The sequence below is a fragment of the Ranitomeya variabilis genome, chromosome 5 (genome assembly GCF_051348905.1).
Source record: "Ranitomeya variabilis isolate aRanVar5 chromosome 5, aRanVar5.hap1, whole genome shotgun sequence".
In the NCBI taxonomy this organism is placed as follows: domain Eukaryota; kingdom Metazoa; phylum Chordata; class Amphibia; order Anura; family Dendrobatidae; genus Ranitomeya; species Ranitomeya variabilis.
The window spans coordinates 77,532,359-77,548,133 of record NC_135236.1 but is presented as its reverse complement, the minus strand read 5'-3'; the positions used below and the strand labels follow the sequence as shown (position 1 = coordinate 77,548,133).

Below are 15,775 nucleotides of genomic sequence, written 5' to 3'. Positions count from 1 at the left end.
GTCGAGTCGCCAGAAGAAAGCCATAGTATCTTTCCTACAATACGCAAAACAGCACAGAGACAAGCCTCAAAACTTCTGGAACAAGGTGATTTGGAGTGAAGAGACCAAAATTTCACTTTTTGGCCACAAGGATAAATGTTACATTTGGAGAGAGGTCAACAAGGCCTATGATGAAAGGAACACCATTCCTACCGTAAACCACGGAGGTGGATCGCTGATGTTTTGGGGATGTGTGAGCTACTAAGGCATAGGAAACTTGGTCAAAGTTGAAGGAAAGATGAATGCAGCACGTTATCAGCAAATAGTGGAGGCAAATTTGCACTCATCAGCCTGGAAGTTGCGCATGGGACGTACTTGGACGTTCCAAATGACAACGATCCAAAACACAAGGCAAAGTCGATGTGTCATTGGCTACAGCAGAACAAAGTGAAGGTTTTGGAGTGGCCATCTCAGTCTCCTGACCTCAATATCATTGAGACACTCTGGGGAAATCTCAAGAGCGCAGTTCATGCTAGACAGCCCAGGAATGTACAGGAACTGGAGGCTTTTTGCCAAGAAGAGTGGGCAGCTTTACCATCTGAGAAAATAAAGAACCTCATCCACAACTACCACAAAAAGACTTCAAGCTGTCATTGATGCTACAGGGGGTAATACACGGTATTAAGAAATGGGGTATGTGAACTTATGATCAGGGTCATTTGGATGTTTTGGGTTGTCATTATGATTTAAAAAGAAAAAACACAGTAGTTTGACAATAAATGGCTTTACCCAACCACTAACCACGAGTGGAGAAAAAGTTTTGGTGTTATCATTCATATTCTCTGAAAAAAGGCCAAGAAAGCAAAAATTCTGCCGGGGTATGTAAACTTTTGAGCACAACTATATATATATATATATATATATATATATATATATATATATATATATATATATATATATATATATATATATATATATATATTGGACATGTCGCTAAAAGAAGTTGGTGATTCACAGTTAAGATATATGTGAATTTCATACATGTTTCACTCACTTTGTTCTTAAGTGTTCCTAATTCTTTCTTTCTTTCTACTCTTGCACTTATCTTTAGTAGTTGTGTACAAGACAATCCTGTGCTCACTTACATGGAATAATGGAGGCGTTAAGTGTTTAAAAAGGGGCGTACAAGTCTCTGAATACTAACAAGGACATCATTTTTACTTAAAAAAAACACACACACACAAAACAATACCGGTAGCACTACCATACCGTGAGGACATCCAGAATACTGAGCAGACTGTGCACAATGTCACCGGGAGCCACGGACTTCATGTAATGTCTGGTACCGTCCTTTGAGGAAAATAACATTTTCTGACATTATACCATGAAATGCACCCGATATTATAAGTTTATTGAGTAGATGAGACCTGTATAAAGCTACTTCTCAAGACCCCAGAAATGAGTAAAATTGTGGCTCTTTTGTCTGATACAAAGCTCCAAATAATGTGCTTCAGATCTCATGGCTTTAGAGCTGTTCCTGTGCTTTCAGGAAACTTAATTTAATTTGGTAGAAACTGATACAGAAGCAATCTGCAAATCACTTTCTTTGAAAAGTATGTTTCCCAGACCCTACAAATATCTCCAAATTGTAGAAGACTGAGTGTCTCCATTCTGTCTCATGTACTGTCCGGCCATTTTTAGCAGCAGAGACCCCTAAGTCAGATATAGGAAATGAGGGCAGGTCTTTGTCTCTCTGCTCCTGCTCTCCTGTCTGACAAACCAGAATAACAGATAGGTGGCCTTTCAGTTCAGGGCAGGCAAGCCAACGGGAATAGGCAGAAGCAATCCATGCAAGGAAATTAAAAAAAGCCCATATAGTTCTCACATATTGCTGGTAAAAAGGAACCGTTCGCTCAAAGAGAAAAACAGATATAATCAACAGGAAAAATTACCAAAAAAGTGTCAAAAGAATAAAATAAGGGCAAATTTTATTAAAAAATGTAACGCGTTTCCGCTGTATGCTGAAAGCTGGGTACAGCTGAAACGTGTTGCATTTTTACATAACAGTTTCCCTTATTTTATTTTGTCACTTTTTTTGGCATTTTTTCCTTTTGATTACATCTGCTTTCGTAGGAGCATCCATCACCTGGTATCGCCACCCTCATTACGCACTGCCAGACCTCCCTTGGAGGAGTTTCCATCAGCTCATCAGGTCAGCTGCACCTATTGGCTTTATTTCATACATGCTTAGGATTTGTGCCAAAATGTGCACAACTCCATCGGGTGAGCGAATTCCCTGTTTTTTATTTTTATTTCTCTTCTTTTTTTTTTTAAAGTTACTAAGCTTAGAAAGCGCCATCTTCTCTCCTTTGTTCCTTTTGGGAATTTCCTTACTGGTATATCAAAGACAGTGGATGGCAAGTTACAAAGCATACGAATCAGCATGGCATTTACTGTGTGCGCCAGGAGGAAGTTAGTGCAATCCTAAGCAGAAAGGCATTTAATTTCCTGTAATTATACAGAATAAAGTATAATTTGGATGAGCAACCACAGAACGGATGCCGATACGACGAGCAGAAGTGAAATCTTACTGGATCTGTGAGTGAAAGCTCCAATCTTCCTTCCAGGACTATGTAAATACTGGAGTCAGGCTGCCCAGGGCAGAAGACCAAATGTCCGGATTCATAATACTCAAACACCACATGTTGACACAAAGACAGGAAGAGCGGTCGCTCAAAGTGTCCCAGCACCCTAGACAAGACAAGGGAAGCAGGAGGGGAAGACGATATGACAGATGGTTACATAAGCAAAAGTATAATTAACCTTACATGGTTCCTGCGCTCAGAGATTAGGTCTACACAGGAACAAGTGGACCAGAAGACACATCAACCTTGGTCACGGACATCTCACCGAATACTTTTCAGCATGTAGAGCACTTCAGGGGGCAAAGCCGGAGTCTCCAATTCGGGAGGGCTACTGAGGAGTGGATTGGGTATAGACTCCTGGTGAGGTGGTGCCATGGAAGCCTGTTCCCATACTCCACGTCGTATCCTGCAATGAAGGACTCTATAGACCATTATTTTATTCTCATATGGTGACATTACAGAGCATTTCTCACTTTCTTCACCTTTGTTTTATGCTTAGCACTTTCTTCCTCTTTTTACTCTGCCAATAAAGAAGATAAATTATTATTATTGGCTCTGGCCTTCTGGAAATTCTTTGTGAAGGTCCATTTAGATATTATTATGATATGATGCAAGCACAATGGTCAATGTAAAAGCACTATTCAATCAAGAATTCGTAATAAAATGACATAGGCGTTGAGCGTAGATAAATGGGGCTCAGTGGTTAGCTTCAACGCCTTACAACATCGATGTCCCAATGTTTATAGGATTCATCCACATTCCGTAAAGAAAAATCCCAAAACCATCACTATCAGATTGGCGGAAGATCGACTCACAGGTGATCAGCTGAATGAAGGGGGGGTTGTGGAAGTTTAGTGAGTGTCACATACCTTTAATTGTTTACTAATTCACTAACACAGTGCCAAATATTTTGCAGTGGTAGTAGCGGTCAGGTTGCACACTATCAGTATCACACGGTTCTGTATCAACTAAACAGTCAACCGGTCCTACTTTTTGCTCCAATAAAACCCAGCCTATGGCCTGTGGTTTGTGGCATCCACCATAATTTTACCCACTCCAACCTAACCCCACTGTTCCAGGTTTCTACTCCTTTAAAGCACCACTCCAGAGTTTGGGGAGGACTTTCACCACTCGAGTGGTGCTTTAAACCCAAGTTCCCTGTGTTATCCTCACCCTCCAGCATCTTCCCCATTTTTCAGTGCCGCTTCAGTCCCGCAATGCCATCTTGTTACAGTAGCTTTGGACTGGCCCTAAGTCAGAAGCTACTGTATGTCACAAGCTCTCAATGCAAGTCTGTGAGAGCTAGAACGATGCTCCTAATTACTTGCATTGAAAAGTAACCTCCGGTTCCCTTCATGAAACACTGGAGCTACCGGCAGGTCAAACCACAGGAGACCGACCAGAGTAGCAGTGATAGAAGGAAAGATGTTGGAAGGTGAATATGAGGGAAGAGGCCTTAGATTTGAAGCACCACTACAGCGGTAAAATTTAAAAAATGCTGGATTGGCGCTTTAAGTGCCGATTCACCAAATCCATTCACAACTAAAAACAGTAACTGACTCACGTTATGGTTAAGGGAGTTGTCCACTGTCAACAATTTTTATTTCTTTACAAGATTCTTTAAAAAATAAGTTGATCACAGCGATCAGCAACGAAGAAAGAACCGGACAGCAAGTATTTAAATCTCCTGCAGCGCCACCACAGGGGAAATGAAGCATAACACATGTCCACGGACCTGTGTAATACACGAACAGGCAGATAATTCTCGGAGGTCCTGAATAAAGAACTGCCCTGTAATAACTCAGTAATAGTGTACTTGAAAACTATTTATTTGACTACGACCACTCCTTAAAGCTTAGATACTGCCCCAGTTACAGGATTCAGATGATCTACATAACACAAACCATTAGAATACACTTGGTTATGCAATATTTCAGAAAAAACCTGCATTTCAAGGAACAGTGCCATTCATGTCTGAAGGCTGTGTCTGGTATTGCAGCACAGCTCGGGAATAGGGCTGAGCTGCTGTACCACATAAGCTGGGAATGACCAGACACAGTTAAGATTACCTTGTGAGGACGCTTCTGTGCCGGCCGTCTCTGAGATTCAGGAATTTGAGGTTCTGTAAAAAAAAAAAGATCACATAACATATACACGCTGAATATTTTACGGACCAGAATTACTCATGCAATATAAAGGCAGCTTCAACACCAGTCTGCAATGTGGATGAGTACATGGAGCTGTACATGAAACCAGCCACATCCGCAATTTGTGGACACGAATGACCCGATTTCCAATATGGCCGTCTGGACTTGGCCTAAAACTGAAAAGCACTAATTTGTGATCAATTTAAAGAGTAACCATTGTTCAATTTATTTTTCGTAAGTCAATGCTATACATGAGAATAAGAAGCTTTGTAATATATTTTATTAGGAAAATCCAATTTTATCTCCCCTGGACTGATCTTTCATTCTCAAAATTCTCAATTCATTTTTAAAATGTGTCTTCAATTGGTACAAAGTTTCCCATTACTGAGATAGTGTTATGGATCTGCAACTCAGGACTAGGGTAGAAGGGGGAAAAGCTGACCCTAAACTATGACTAGGCTGAAACCCTACGATGGAGTGGGCGACCTATTCCTAGTGAATAGACCCACCGACGTTTCCTAGGCTAAACTCAAACGAAGACCTACAGGTAGGGGGAAGGAGGTCCCTGAACGATCTAGGGCAGTGATGGCGAACCTATGACACGCGTGTCAGTGCTGACACGTGTAGTCATTTTCAGTGACACGCGGCCGCCGGCCGCGGACCCATAGAAATTGCATCCTTAAATTGCATGGCAAGCCGTTCCGATTTTTTATCGGATCAGATGCCATGCAGGAGGCCTGTAGGCCGAAACAACAGAGCTGCGGTGCAGAGCGTCTAGGCCTGGGACTTCCGGTAGACCCGGCGCAGCTCCCGGAAGTCCCAGGCCTAGACGCTCTGCGCCGGAGCTCTGTTTGGGCGGCGTTGCGGAAGTCCCAGGCGCCAGTGAGCATGAGGTCGGTGGCGGTACAGGCAGGCTGGCTGCACAGCGGAGGGGGCGGCCTGCTGCAGAGCACGGCTGGCGGAGAGCACGGAGCGGAGCCGCGGAGAGGTGATCATCGCGCTTCACTCTCCGTCACCGCAGCCAGCAATGCATGGCCTCCCAGCGGCAGGAGGAAGCAGGCGGACTCAGGCCACGGCTCACGCTCCCAGCCCCCTCCCGGGGGGGGAAACACACGCACACACTTGAGCCATTACTGACGGAGCTACGTGTGCTCCGAGGAAGCGATCCCAGGCCAGTTCAGAGGAAAGGAAGTGAACAAAAATCCTCACATGCTATGTATGGAGGGCGCCTGCCATTGTTGCACACTGCCCCTGGTGCCGCCACTAGAATGACTGGGGGTATTGTAGAGTACACCAAGGGCCGGAGGGAGAAAAGCAAAGGACTTTCACTAATGTCCTGGACAGTCACAGGACACTTCTAATTATAAGCTAGTGATTAGCATCTGCCCTGCACCCCAGCATTAGTGTACAGGTGGGACCCATCATCTGCCCTGCCCTGCACCCCAGCATCAGTGTACAGGGGGGACCCATCATCTGCCCTGTACCCCAGCATCAGTGTACAGGGGGGACCCATCATCTGCCCTGTACCCCAGCATCAGTGTACAGGGGGGACCCATCATCTGCCCTGCACCCCAGCATTAGTGTACAGGGGGGACCCATCATCTGCCCTGCACCCCAGCATTAGTGTACAGGAGGGACCCATCATCTGCCCTGCACCCCAGCATCAGTGTACAGGGGGGACCCATCATCTGCCCTGCACCCCAGCATCAGTGTACAGGGGGGACCCATCATCTGCCCTGCACCCCAGCATCAGTGTACAGGGGGGACCCATCATCTGCCCTGCACCCCAGCATTAGTGTACAGGGGGGACCCATCATCTGCCCTGCACCCCAGCATCAGTGTACATCAGCATCAGTGTACAGGGGGGACCCATCATCTGCCCTGCACCCCAGCATTAGTGTACAGGGGAGACCCATCATCTGCCCTGCACCCAAGCATCAGTGTACATCAGCATCAGTGTACAGGGGGGACCCATCATCTGCCCTGCACCCCAGCATTAGTGTACAGGGGAGACCCATCATCTTAGTTCACGGCACCCCACACAAGTTAAATAATAGCAAGACCAACAAAAGAAACCAACTGACAGATGAACAAAGAAGTCACTAAGCAAGTAAGTTAATTATAATTATACATATTTGTTATTTAAACTATACATGTCGCAAAATTATGTTTTTTTTATCAAGGTGACACACCACCCAAGTTATGTTCGGTTTTTTGGCGAATTTTGACACACCAAGCTCAAAAGGTTGCCCATCACTGATCTAGGGACTGGGAAAAAAAAAACAGGTATCCTGCTAGTAGGAAAATAGAGGGAGCTGCAGAAATGAATGGAAAACCAAAAACTAAACTGGCAGAACTAGAGATCCCAGAACTGCACAATACAATACACAGAAAGCTAACAAGGCACCAAGCCAGAACACTAGCGGATTAACACTGTTGTCCAGCAAGGACTGGGAGGCAGATGCTGGGTAATAAAGGGTGATACAATCACCTGACCTAGAACAAACCCAGCACCAGGGGAAAAAGACCAGCAGCCTGAAAACCACAACAAGACGGCGGATGGTCAAAACGAAATAGATTCTAACAGATAGGAGATGACAGTTGGTGCTTATAAAGTTCCATGGAGAACTGACTGTCATTTCAGGAGAACTTGCAGCAGAATGTCTGTGTCTTCCATTAGCTCTTCCCTCCATAGAATTTCAAAAGCACCAACTGTCATCTCATTTCTTAGTAATTCTGGGAAGTCAGATTTTATAGGTATTACCCAATTGAGAATTGAGAGTGAAAGATCAGTCCAGTAGGAGAAAGGAGCAGATTTATCTGATAAGATATATTATAAAGATTCTTATTTTCATGTATACAGTGGCATATAAATGTTTGGGCACCTGATCAAAATTACCGTTATTGCAAACAGTTAAGCAAGTTGAAGATTAAATTATCTCTAAAAGGCCTAAATTAAAGATGACCCGTTTCATTTGTTTTTTTAGGCAAAATATATATATTTATATTTTCGTCTTTTACATTTTAAAAATTACAAAAAGGAAAATGGACCAATGCAAAAGTTTGGGCACCCTTGGAAATTTGTATGCTCAGATAACTTTGATCAAGGTTTTAAACCTTAATTAGCCTGTTAAGGTTATGATTTGTTCACTATCATCATTAGGAAAGGCCAGAGGATGCAAATTTCCCAGCTTTATAAAAATCCAGCCTCCTCAAACCTTGTGCCAAAAAACAGCAGGTTCTTCTAAGCAGCTGTGTAGCACTGAAAATGGTGGAGTCCCACAAAGCAGGAGAAGGCTATAAGAAAATCGCAAAGTGTTTTCAAGTTGCCCTTTCCTTAGTTTGAAACGTAATTAAGAAATGTCAGTTAACAGGAACAGTGGAGGTCAAGATAAAGTCTGGAACACCAAGCAAAATTTCAGTGAGAGCTGCTTATGAGATTGCTAGAGAGGCAAATCAGAACTTCCGCTTGGCTACAAAGGAACTTCAGAAAGATGTAGCAGACTCTGGATTTGTGGTACATTGTTATACTATTCAGTATTACTTGCACAAATATGGCCTTAATGGAAGAGTCGTCAAAAGAAAACCTCTCCTGCATCTTCACCATAAAATTCAGCATCAGACGTATACAAAAGAACATCTAAACAAGTCTGATGCATTTTGGAAACAAGTCCTGTGAACCAATGAGGTTAAAATAGAACTCTTTGGCCACAATGATCAAAGGTATGTGTGGAGAAAAAAAAGCACAGAATTTCAGGAAAAGATCATCTCGCCAACCATTAAGCATGGGGGTGGATCAATCATGCTTTGGGGTTGTGTTGCAGCTAATGGCATGCAGAACATTTCAAGGGTAGAGGGAAGAATGGACGCAATGAAATTTCAACAAATTCTTTATGCAAACATAACACAATCTGTAAAAAGCTGAAGTTGAAAAGAGGATGGCTTCTACAAATGGATAATGATTCTAAACACACATCAAAATCCACAATAGACGACCTTAAAAGGTGCAAGCTGAAGGTTTTACAGTGGCCCTCACAGTCCCCTGACCGGAACATCATTGAAAATCTGTGGCTAGACCTCAAAATAGCAGAGTATGCAAGACGACCCAGGAATCTCACAGAACTGGAAGAATTTTCCAGGGAAAAATGGATGAAAATCCCTTAAAAAGAATTGAAAGACTCTTGGCTGGATACAAAAAGCGTTTACAAGCTGTGAAACTTGCAAAAGGGGTGCTACTAGGTACTAACCATACAGGGTGCCCAAACTTTTGAATTGACCCATTTTCCTTTGTGTCATTTTTAAAATGTAAAAGATGAAACTATATTTTTTTTTGCCTAAAATACAAAGAAAATGTATCATCTTTAACCTTAGGCCTTTTAGATTTTAGAAATCATTTCATCTTCAACTTGCTTAACGGTTCACAATAACAGTAATTTTGACCAGGGGTGCCCAAACTTTTACATGCCTCTGTATTATAGATTTATTAAATGAAAAAAATAAAACAAAGATGACTCTTTATCTCTAATACTATATCTCCTTCTAGTGGCAAAACATATGAAGTGGAGTAAGATTAGTTTATGCATTGTGGTTAACTTTGTGGCTTTTATGAAACTTACTGAATAAACAGGGTTTTCCCACCATAAGAAATTATAGCATAATGCTAAGATATGTGATCACTCCCTGAGCTGAAAGGGACTGACCAGTGGTGATGGCAGTTACAGTGGGACTGCACAAGTAATAGGTAATAAATATTGACAGATAAAATATTCCTTTAATTACCTCAACAAAATAATACAAGTTTTAAAATTGGTTTTCCTCTACTTTAAAACATATTGCATATGGTCCCAGGGTGGAACACTAAAGATAAAGAACCTGTACTCACCTCCCGGACCGATGCCGCTCCTCCACACTTGTTTCTTTGCACCCCACTGGTCTCCAAATATAAATAATGTTATGTGACGGCTGCAGTCAATCAGTGTTTGTTGCTCAGGGAGGAGAACACAGGGTTTTTTTCTTATAAATCATTCCCCACCCTGGTCCCATACTCAATATGTTTTAAAGGTAGGGGGAAACCCCTAAAAGTAAATTTCTAGAGAATACAAGGCCTAAGTAGGCATTCTCTGTCCCATTGTGTGGTTTTAAGTTGATTTAGAACTATTTGTACTTGAATAATTGTAAGTAAAGTAAAAAAAGATTCATTTTAATACATGAATAAACTCACGTTCCTCAGGGGTGGGTACAAATGCATATCATGATATTTCTGTGCACTGTGATGCAGTGACCCCTGTTACAGCTAGGGGGCGCTGCATGTGCTCCTCAGGATATGCATGGAGGCATATCTGTAGTTGTAATGGTTGAACTAGCCACACACACCTCCCACCTATGGGAGTGGCTACAAGTATATAATGTGACCATGTGGGTCACATGGGAAAAAATGGATAGACCTGAGTGGTCTGTGTGCCAGGTCCTGGAGGGCTTCTGTGTTGGGAGGTCCTGGGAGTAGGACTAGATCCCTGAAGAGCACATGGGGGAGGCCTTGGACCTGGGGGCCTATGTGTTGGACGGTCCCAGATGGGGATGGACGTCCTGAATAGCGCACAGAGAGGTCGCATGTGCAGAGTCTGTGATGGCACTGCGTTTGGGGAAGATACAGCCCGTCTGAGGATCTGGACTGTCAGGTGGGCTGGTGAGCAAAGCATTGCCCCGGGATGGTGATCCCAGTTCGGCAGCTTCCCTGAGAGAGAGAGTACTGACAGGAGTCAACGTATGGAGCAGGAGCTCCGAGAAGGTAACCCAGCGTATGGGGTGCTGTGCGGTCACCCACGGCAACTGGTCAGATAAGGATCAGCGTGTTTAGAGACCGCGACCCAGTGTCATGTGCGTTACATGACTAGGGACATTGATGAACTGTTCAGCGTACAGACACCCATGGTAACTGGACGAAGTGAGAGGTCCAGCATGTTTAGTGTCCGTGAGATAAAGCCGAATATGAAGTGTCTAAAGATAAAGCTGCAACTTAATGTCACCGGTTGGTGCCTATTGTGTTCTATGAAGAGTATATGATGAACTCTGCATAATCAGGTTTATGATGCCGTAATAAACTGTGTGGACTGTTTAAGTAAAAAAAACGTGCCTAAGTGCATGAATCCCGTGCCAAGCGAGTGTCCCCCAATACACTCAGTAAGTGCAATCTGACAGCACCAATAGAAGATCTTTAACCAGACCGTGCGTGGACCATGCACTAATTTAACATTCTGGTGTCTTCTTCTGTGACAGTGAAGCCTTCTTGGCCCCCAAAGGGACTTGGGTCACAATTTGACTACTATCTCTGCACCCTCTGCAGAGAGGATGGACATAAAAATTATGATGACTTACCTGACTGATGTCCTTGTGATAACCATTGGATCAGCCACAGTAAGCAGACTCCACCCATGAGTAATCCTGCCCCCACGGTGTAATTTGTCACTGTATAATCCTTTTGGGAATAAATTCCTGATTAGGTATGGAAATGAAAGACTAAAAATTGTTCTGGTATAAAATAACATCATGCTCCATCTATTTTTGGAGTCTTTCTATATCCCAATATCTTTTTTCAGTGTCTATCGTTGGCGATTCAGTGAGTTTTATTGTGGTGACAGGCAAAAGCCTACATAGAACTCATGGGGCCCCATGGCAACAGTTCTAATTGAGTCCCCCCATCCCCAACAACAACAAAAAATAATATTCGGCATGGTCATAGAAGAGCATATCTCACATCATTGAAGCCTTGAAAAATTAATTTTCTTCCTACTGAAGCCCTAGATTCCCCTTTCATTGCCCCAATAAAGTATGATGACAACAAAAGTGCCACACAATAACTGTATGATACCCTCACAGTGATTTCATCCACAGTACCCTCCACACACACACAGTATGGTGACCCTACTGTACCCCTGCTTAACTGCCCCAGCAAAATATGGTGCCCCAAAATGGTATGATCCCCCCAACTTTGACCGCCATACAGCTCTCCACGCAGTATAATGGCCCCCACTATCCCTACAAACAGTATAATGGCCCCACACCTCACCACACTGTATAATGGCGCCTACTAGCCCTCCAAACTGTATAATTCCTACAACATAGCCCTCCACACAGTATGATAGACCCCACAAAAACCTTCACACTGTATAATTGCTTGCATACACTCTATCATTACTCCATTATTAATAAAACTCTCTTTCGAACCATCCTGCACAAATAACTACCACCCAGTCTCCAATCTCCCCTTCATCTCTAAACTCATGGAGCGCCTGGTCTACTCCCGCCATACACGTTACCTTTCCAGTCACTCTCTCCTAGATCCATCATAGTCCGGCTTCTGCCCCCAACATTCAACAGAAACTGCTCTCATCAAAGTGACTAACAACCTTCTGACAGCAAAATGTAACAGTGACCACTCTCTGCTCATTCTTCTCGATCTTTCTGCAGCTTTCGACACTGTTGACCACCATCTCTTACTCTCTATGCTCCAGTCAATAGGCATTGACTATCTTTCTGACCGCTCCTTCAGTGTATCGTTCGCTGGCTCAACTTCTTCTCCTCTTCCTTTCACTGTTGGGGTCCCTCAGGGCCTCTTCTCTTCCCTCTCTACACGACCCCAATTGGACAGACCATCAGCAGATTTGGCTTTCAGTACCATCTTTATGCCGATGGCACACAACTATACACATCATCCCCTGACCTTACCCCCGCTGTACTACAGAATACCAGTGACTATTTGTCCGCAGTCTCCAACATCATCCCCGCTCTCTATGTGAAACTCAACCTTTCCAAAACTGAACTTTTTCTGCTCCTGCCGTTTACTAAACTCCCTAAATCTGACATCTCCCTCTCTGTGGGTGGCATCATAATAACACCCCGGCAGCGGTTGCGCTGTCTGCTGTCTGGGTGTTATGTTTGACACCAATCTTTCCTTCACCTCCCATATACAATCTCTTGCCCGCTATGGCCGCTTACACCTAAAGAACATCCCTTTCTCACCATGGAAATAACAAAAACCCTCACTGTTGCCCTAATCCACTTCCGCCTGGACTACTGTAACGCTCTATTAATTGGCCTCCCCCTCACTTGACTTTCCCCTCTCCAGTCTATCCTTAATGCAGCAGCCAGGGTCGTCCATCTAGCTAATCGGTACTCGGGGGCGTTCGCTCTTCACCAGTCATTGCACTGGCTGCCCATTCATTATAGGATCCAATTCAAAGTACTTGTTCTCACCCACAAAGCTCTCCACACTGCGGCACCCCCTACATCTCCTCCCTCATTTCTGTTTATCGTCCTACTCGCTCATTATGCTCTGCGAGTGACTTTCAACTAACCTCTGCACTAATCCGTACCTCCCACTCCCGGCTACAAGTCTTGTCCCTTATTGCGCCAATCCTCTGGAATGCTCTACCCGAAAAAATTAGTACTATCCACAACTTACACAGTTTTAGGCGCTCCCTCAAAACACATCTGTTCAGAGCGGCCTACCACGTTCCCTAATCAATACCTATCTGAGAATAATCCTCCATTAAATTCCAACACACCCAACAGCACCACAAATGCTGGCTGGTGACTATCTCATGCAGCCTTTATTTATCCCCCACTCCCTCAAGATAGCTGGACCAACATTGTAAATACACACCTATACTTTGTGTCTCCCCCCACCTCATTATAGATTGTAAACTCTCAAGAGCAGGGTCATCTTATTTTGCTTCAATTACTGCATTATTTTAAACGTTGTTACTTATGACTTGTGTATGAACTCTTAAACCGTAAAGTGCTGCGGCATATGTTGGCACTATATAAATAAAGATTATTATTATTATTATTATTATTAATAATGCCCCCCACATAGCCCTCCATAAAGTATAAAGGCTCCCCCCACATAGCCCTCCAAATATTATATTCACCCCCACATAGACCTCCATATATTATAATAGCCCCCACATAGTCCCCATATAGTATAATGCTCTCCCTGTAGTCATCTATTCAGTATAATGTACTCCCCATAGTCCTCCATACAGTATAATGCAATCCTCATAATCCTCTATACAGCATAATGCACTCTCCTTAGTTCTCCATTCAATATACTGCACTCCCCATAGTCCTCCAAACAGTATAATGCAATCCTCATAATCCTCTATACAGCATAATGCACTCCCGAAAGTCCTAAATACAGTATAATATACTCCACATAGCCCTCCATACAGTACACTGAACTCCCCATAGTCCTCCATATAGTATACTGCTCTCCTCATAGTCCTCCATACAGTAAAATGCACTCCACATAGTCCTCCATACACCATAATGCACTCTCCTTAGTCCTCCATTCAATTTACTGCACTCCCCATAGTTCTCCATACAGTATAATGCACTCCTTATAGTCCTCCTTTTAGGGTACTGCACTCCCCATAGTCCTCCAAATAGTATAATGTGTTGTGAATTCTGCTCTTGGGTTCCCTCCGGTGGTTGTTGGTGGTAATGCAGTTGTCCCTGGCTTGCAATCCTGGGCAGGTGTCCCTGCTGATTGCAGTGCTGACTGGGGTATTTAAGGTTGCTGGATTCATTAGTCCTTGCCAGTTGTCCATTGTTCTTGGAAGTTTTGGATCTCAGTCTGGTTCCTCCTGCCCTGCTACTAAATCAGCAAAGATAAGTGTCTGTTTTTTTGTTTCTGCTGCACACATGCAGTGTGCTTTACAGATCAGTGCTATTCATTGTTTTTTCTTGTCCAGCTTAGACTGTGTCAGGATTTTTCCAGTCAAGTTGGATTCTCAGGAGATGCAGATATACGTTCCATGTCTTTAGTTAAATTGTGGAATTTTTGTATTATCTGCTGTGGATATTTTCAGAGTTTTAATACTGACCGCTTAGCATTCTGTACTATCCTTTCCTATTTAGCTAGAGTGGCCTCTTTTGCTAAACCCTGTTTTCTGCCTGCGTGTGTCTTTTCTCTAATACTCACAGTCAATATTTGTGGGGGGCTGCCTATCCTTTGGGGTTCTGCTCTGAGGCAAGATAGGATTCCCATTTCCATCTATAGGATATTTAGTCCTCCGGCTGTGTCGAGGTGTCAAGGATTGTTAGGTACACCCCACGGCTACTTCTAGTTGCGGTGTCAGTTTAGGGTTTGCGGTCAGTATAGGTTCCACCTTCTCCTGAGAAAGTCTCATGCGGCTCCAAGGTCACCGGATCATAACAGTACAACTGGCCAACAATGAGTTAAATGCATCTCAGAAGAAGGGAAGAAAGGTGTTGAGCCATTTTTTTTTCTGTAGCCTGCTTTGTCTTTTCTTCCCTCTTTTTCTCTGGGTGGCTGAGGAGTCTGGTGCTAGCATGGATATTCAGGGATTAGCTTCTCGTGTAGACCAGCTTGCTGCTAGGGTACAGGGTATTTCTGATTATATTGTTCAGACTCCGGTTTTGGAGCCTAAGATTCCTATTCCTGATTTGTTTTTTGGTGACAGGTCCAAATTTTTGAGTTTTAAGAACAACTGTAAACTGTTTTTTGCTCTGAGACCTCGATCCTCTGGTGATTCCATTCAGCAGGTTAAAATTGTCATCTCCCTGCTGCGTGGTGATCCTCAGGATTGGGCATTTTCCCTGGAATCTGGGAATCTGGCCTTGCTTAATGTAGACGCCTTTATTCAGGCTTTAGGATTATTATATGATGAACCAAACTCTGTGGATCAAGCAGAGAAGACCTTGTTGGCCCTGTCTCAGGGTCAAGAAGCGGCAGAATTGTATTGTCAGAAATTTAGAAAATGGTCTGTGTTGACTAAATGGAATGATGATGCTTTGGCGGCAATTTTCAGAAAGGGTCTTTCTGAATCCGTTAAAGATGTTATGGTGGGGTTTCCCACGCCTTCCGGTCTGAGTGATTCTATGTCTCTGGCCATTCAGATTGATCGGCGTTTGCGAGAGCGCAGAACTGTGTGCGCTGTGGCGTTGTCCTCAGAGCAGATGCCTGAGCCAATGCAATGTGAT

General features: G+C 43.6%; 1 protein-coding gene across 1 annotated transcript in view; it reads right to left on the bottom strand.

Moving 5' to 3' along the window:
• LOC143774586 (patatin-like phospholipase domain-containing protein 6) overlaps positions 1 to 15,775 on the bottom strand; it is a 110,856-nt gene that overhangs the window by 43,285 nt on the left and 51,796 nt on the right. The window contains exons 3-8 of the mRNA XM_077262336.1: positions 11,147 to 11,246; positions 4,694 to 4,746; positions 3,107 to 3,144; positions 2,890 to 3,030; positions 2,571 to 2,730; positions 1,249 to 1,329 (exon numbers count right to left, since the gene is read on the bottom strand). Of these exons, the coding sequence (XP_077118451.1) occupies positions 1,249 to 1,329; positions 2,571 to 2,730; positions 2,890 to 3,030; positions 3,107 to 3,144; positions 4,694 to 4,746; positions 11,147 to 11,246 (573 nt within the window). The remainder of the gene's footprint in view (positions 1 to 1,248; positions 1,330 to 2,570; positions 2,731 to 2,889; positions 3,031 to 3,106; positions 3,145 to 4,693; positions 4,747 to 11,146; positions 11,247 to 15,775) is intronic.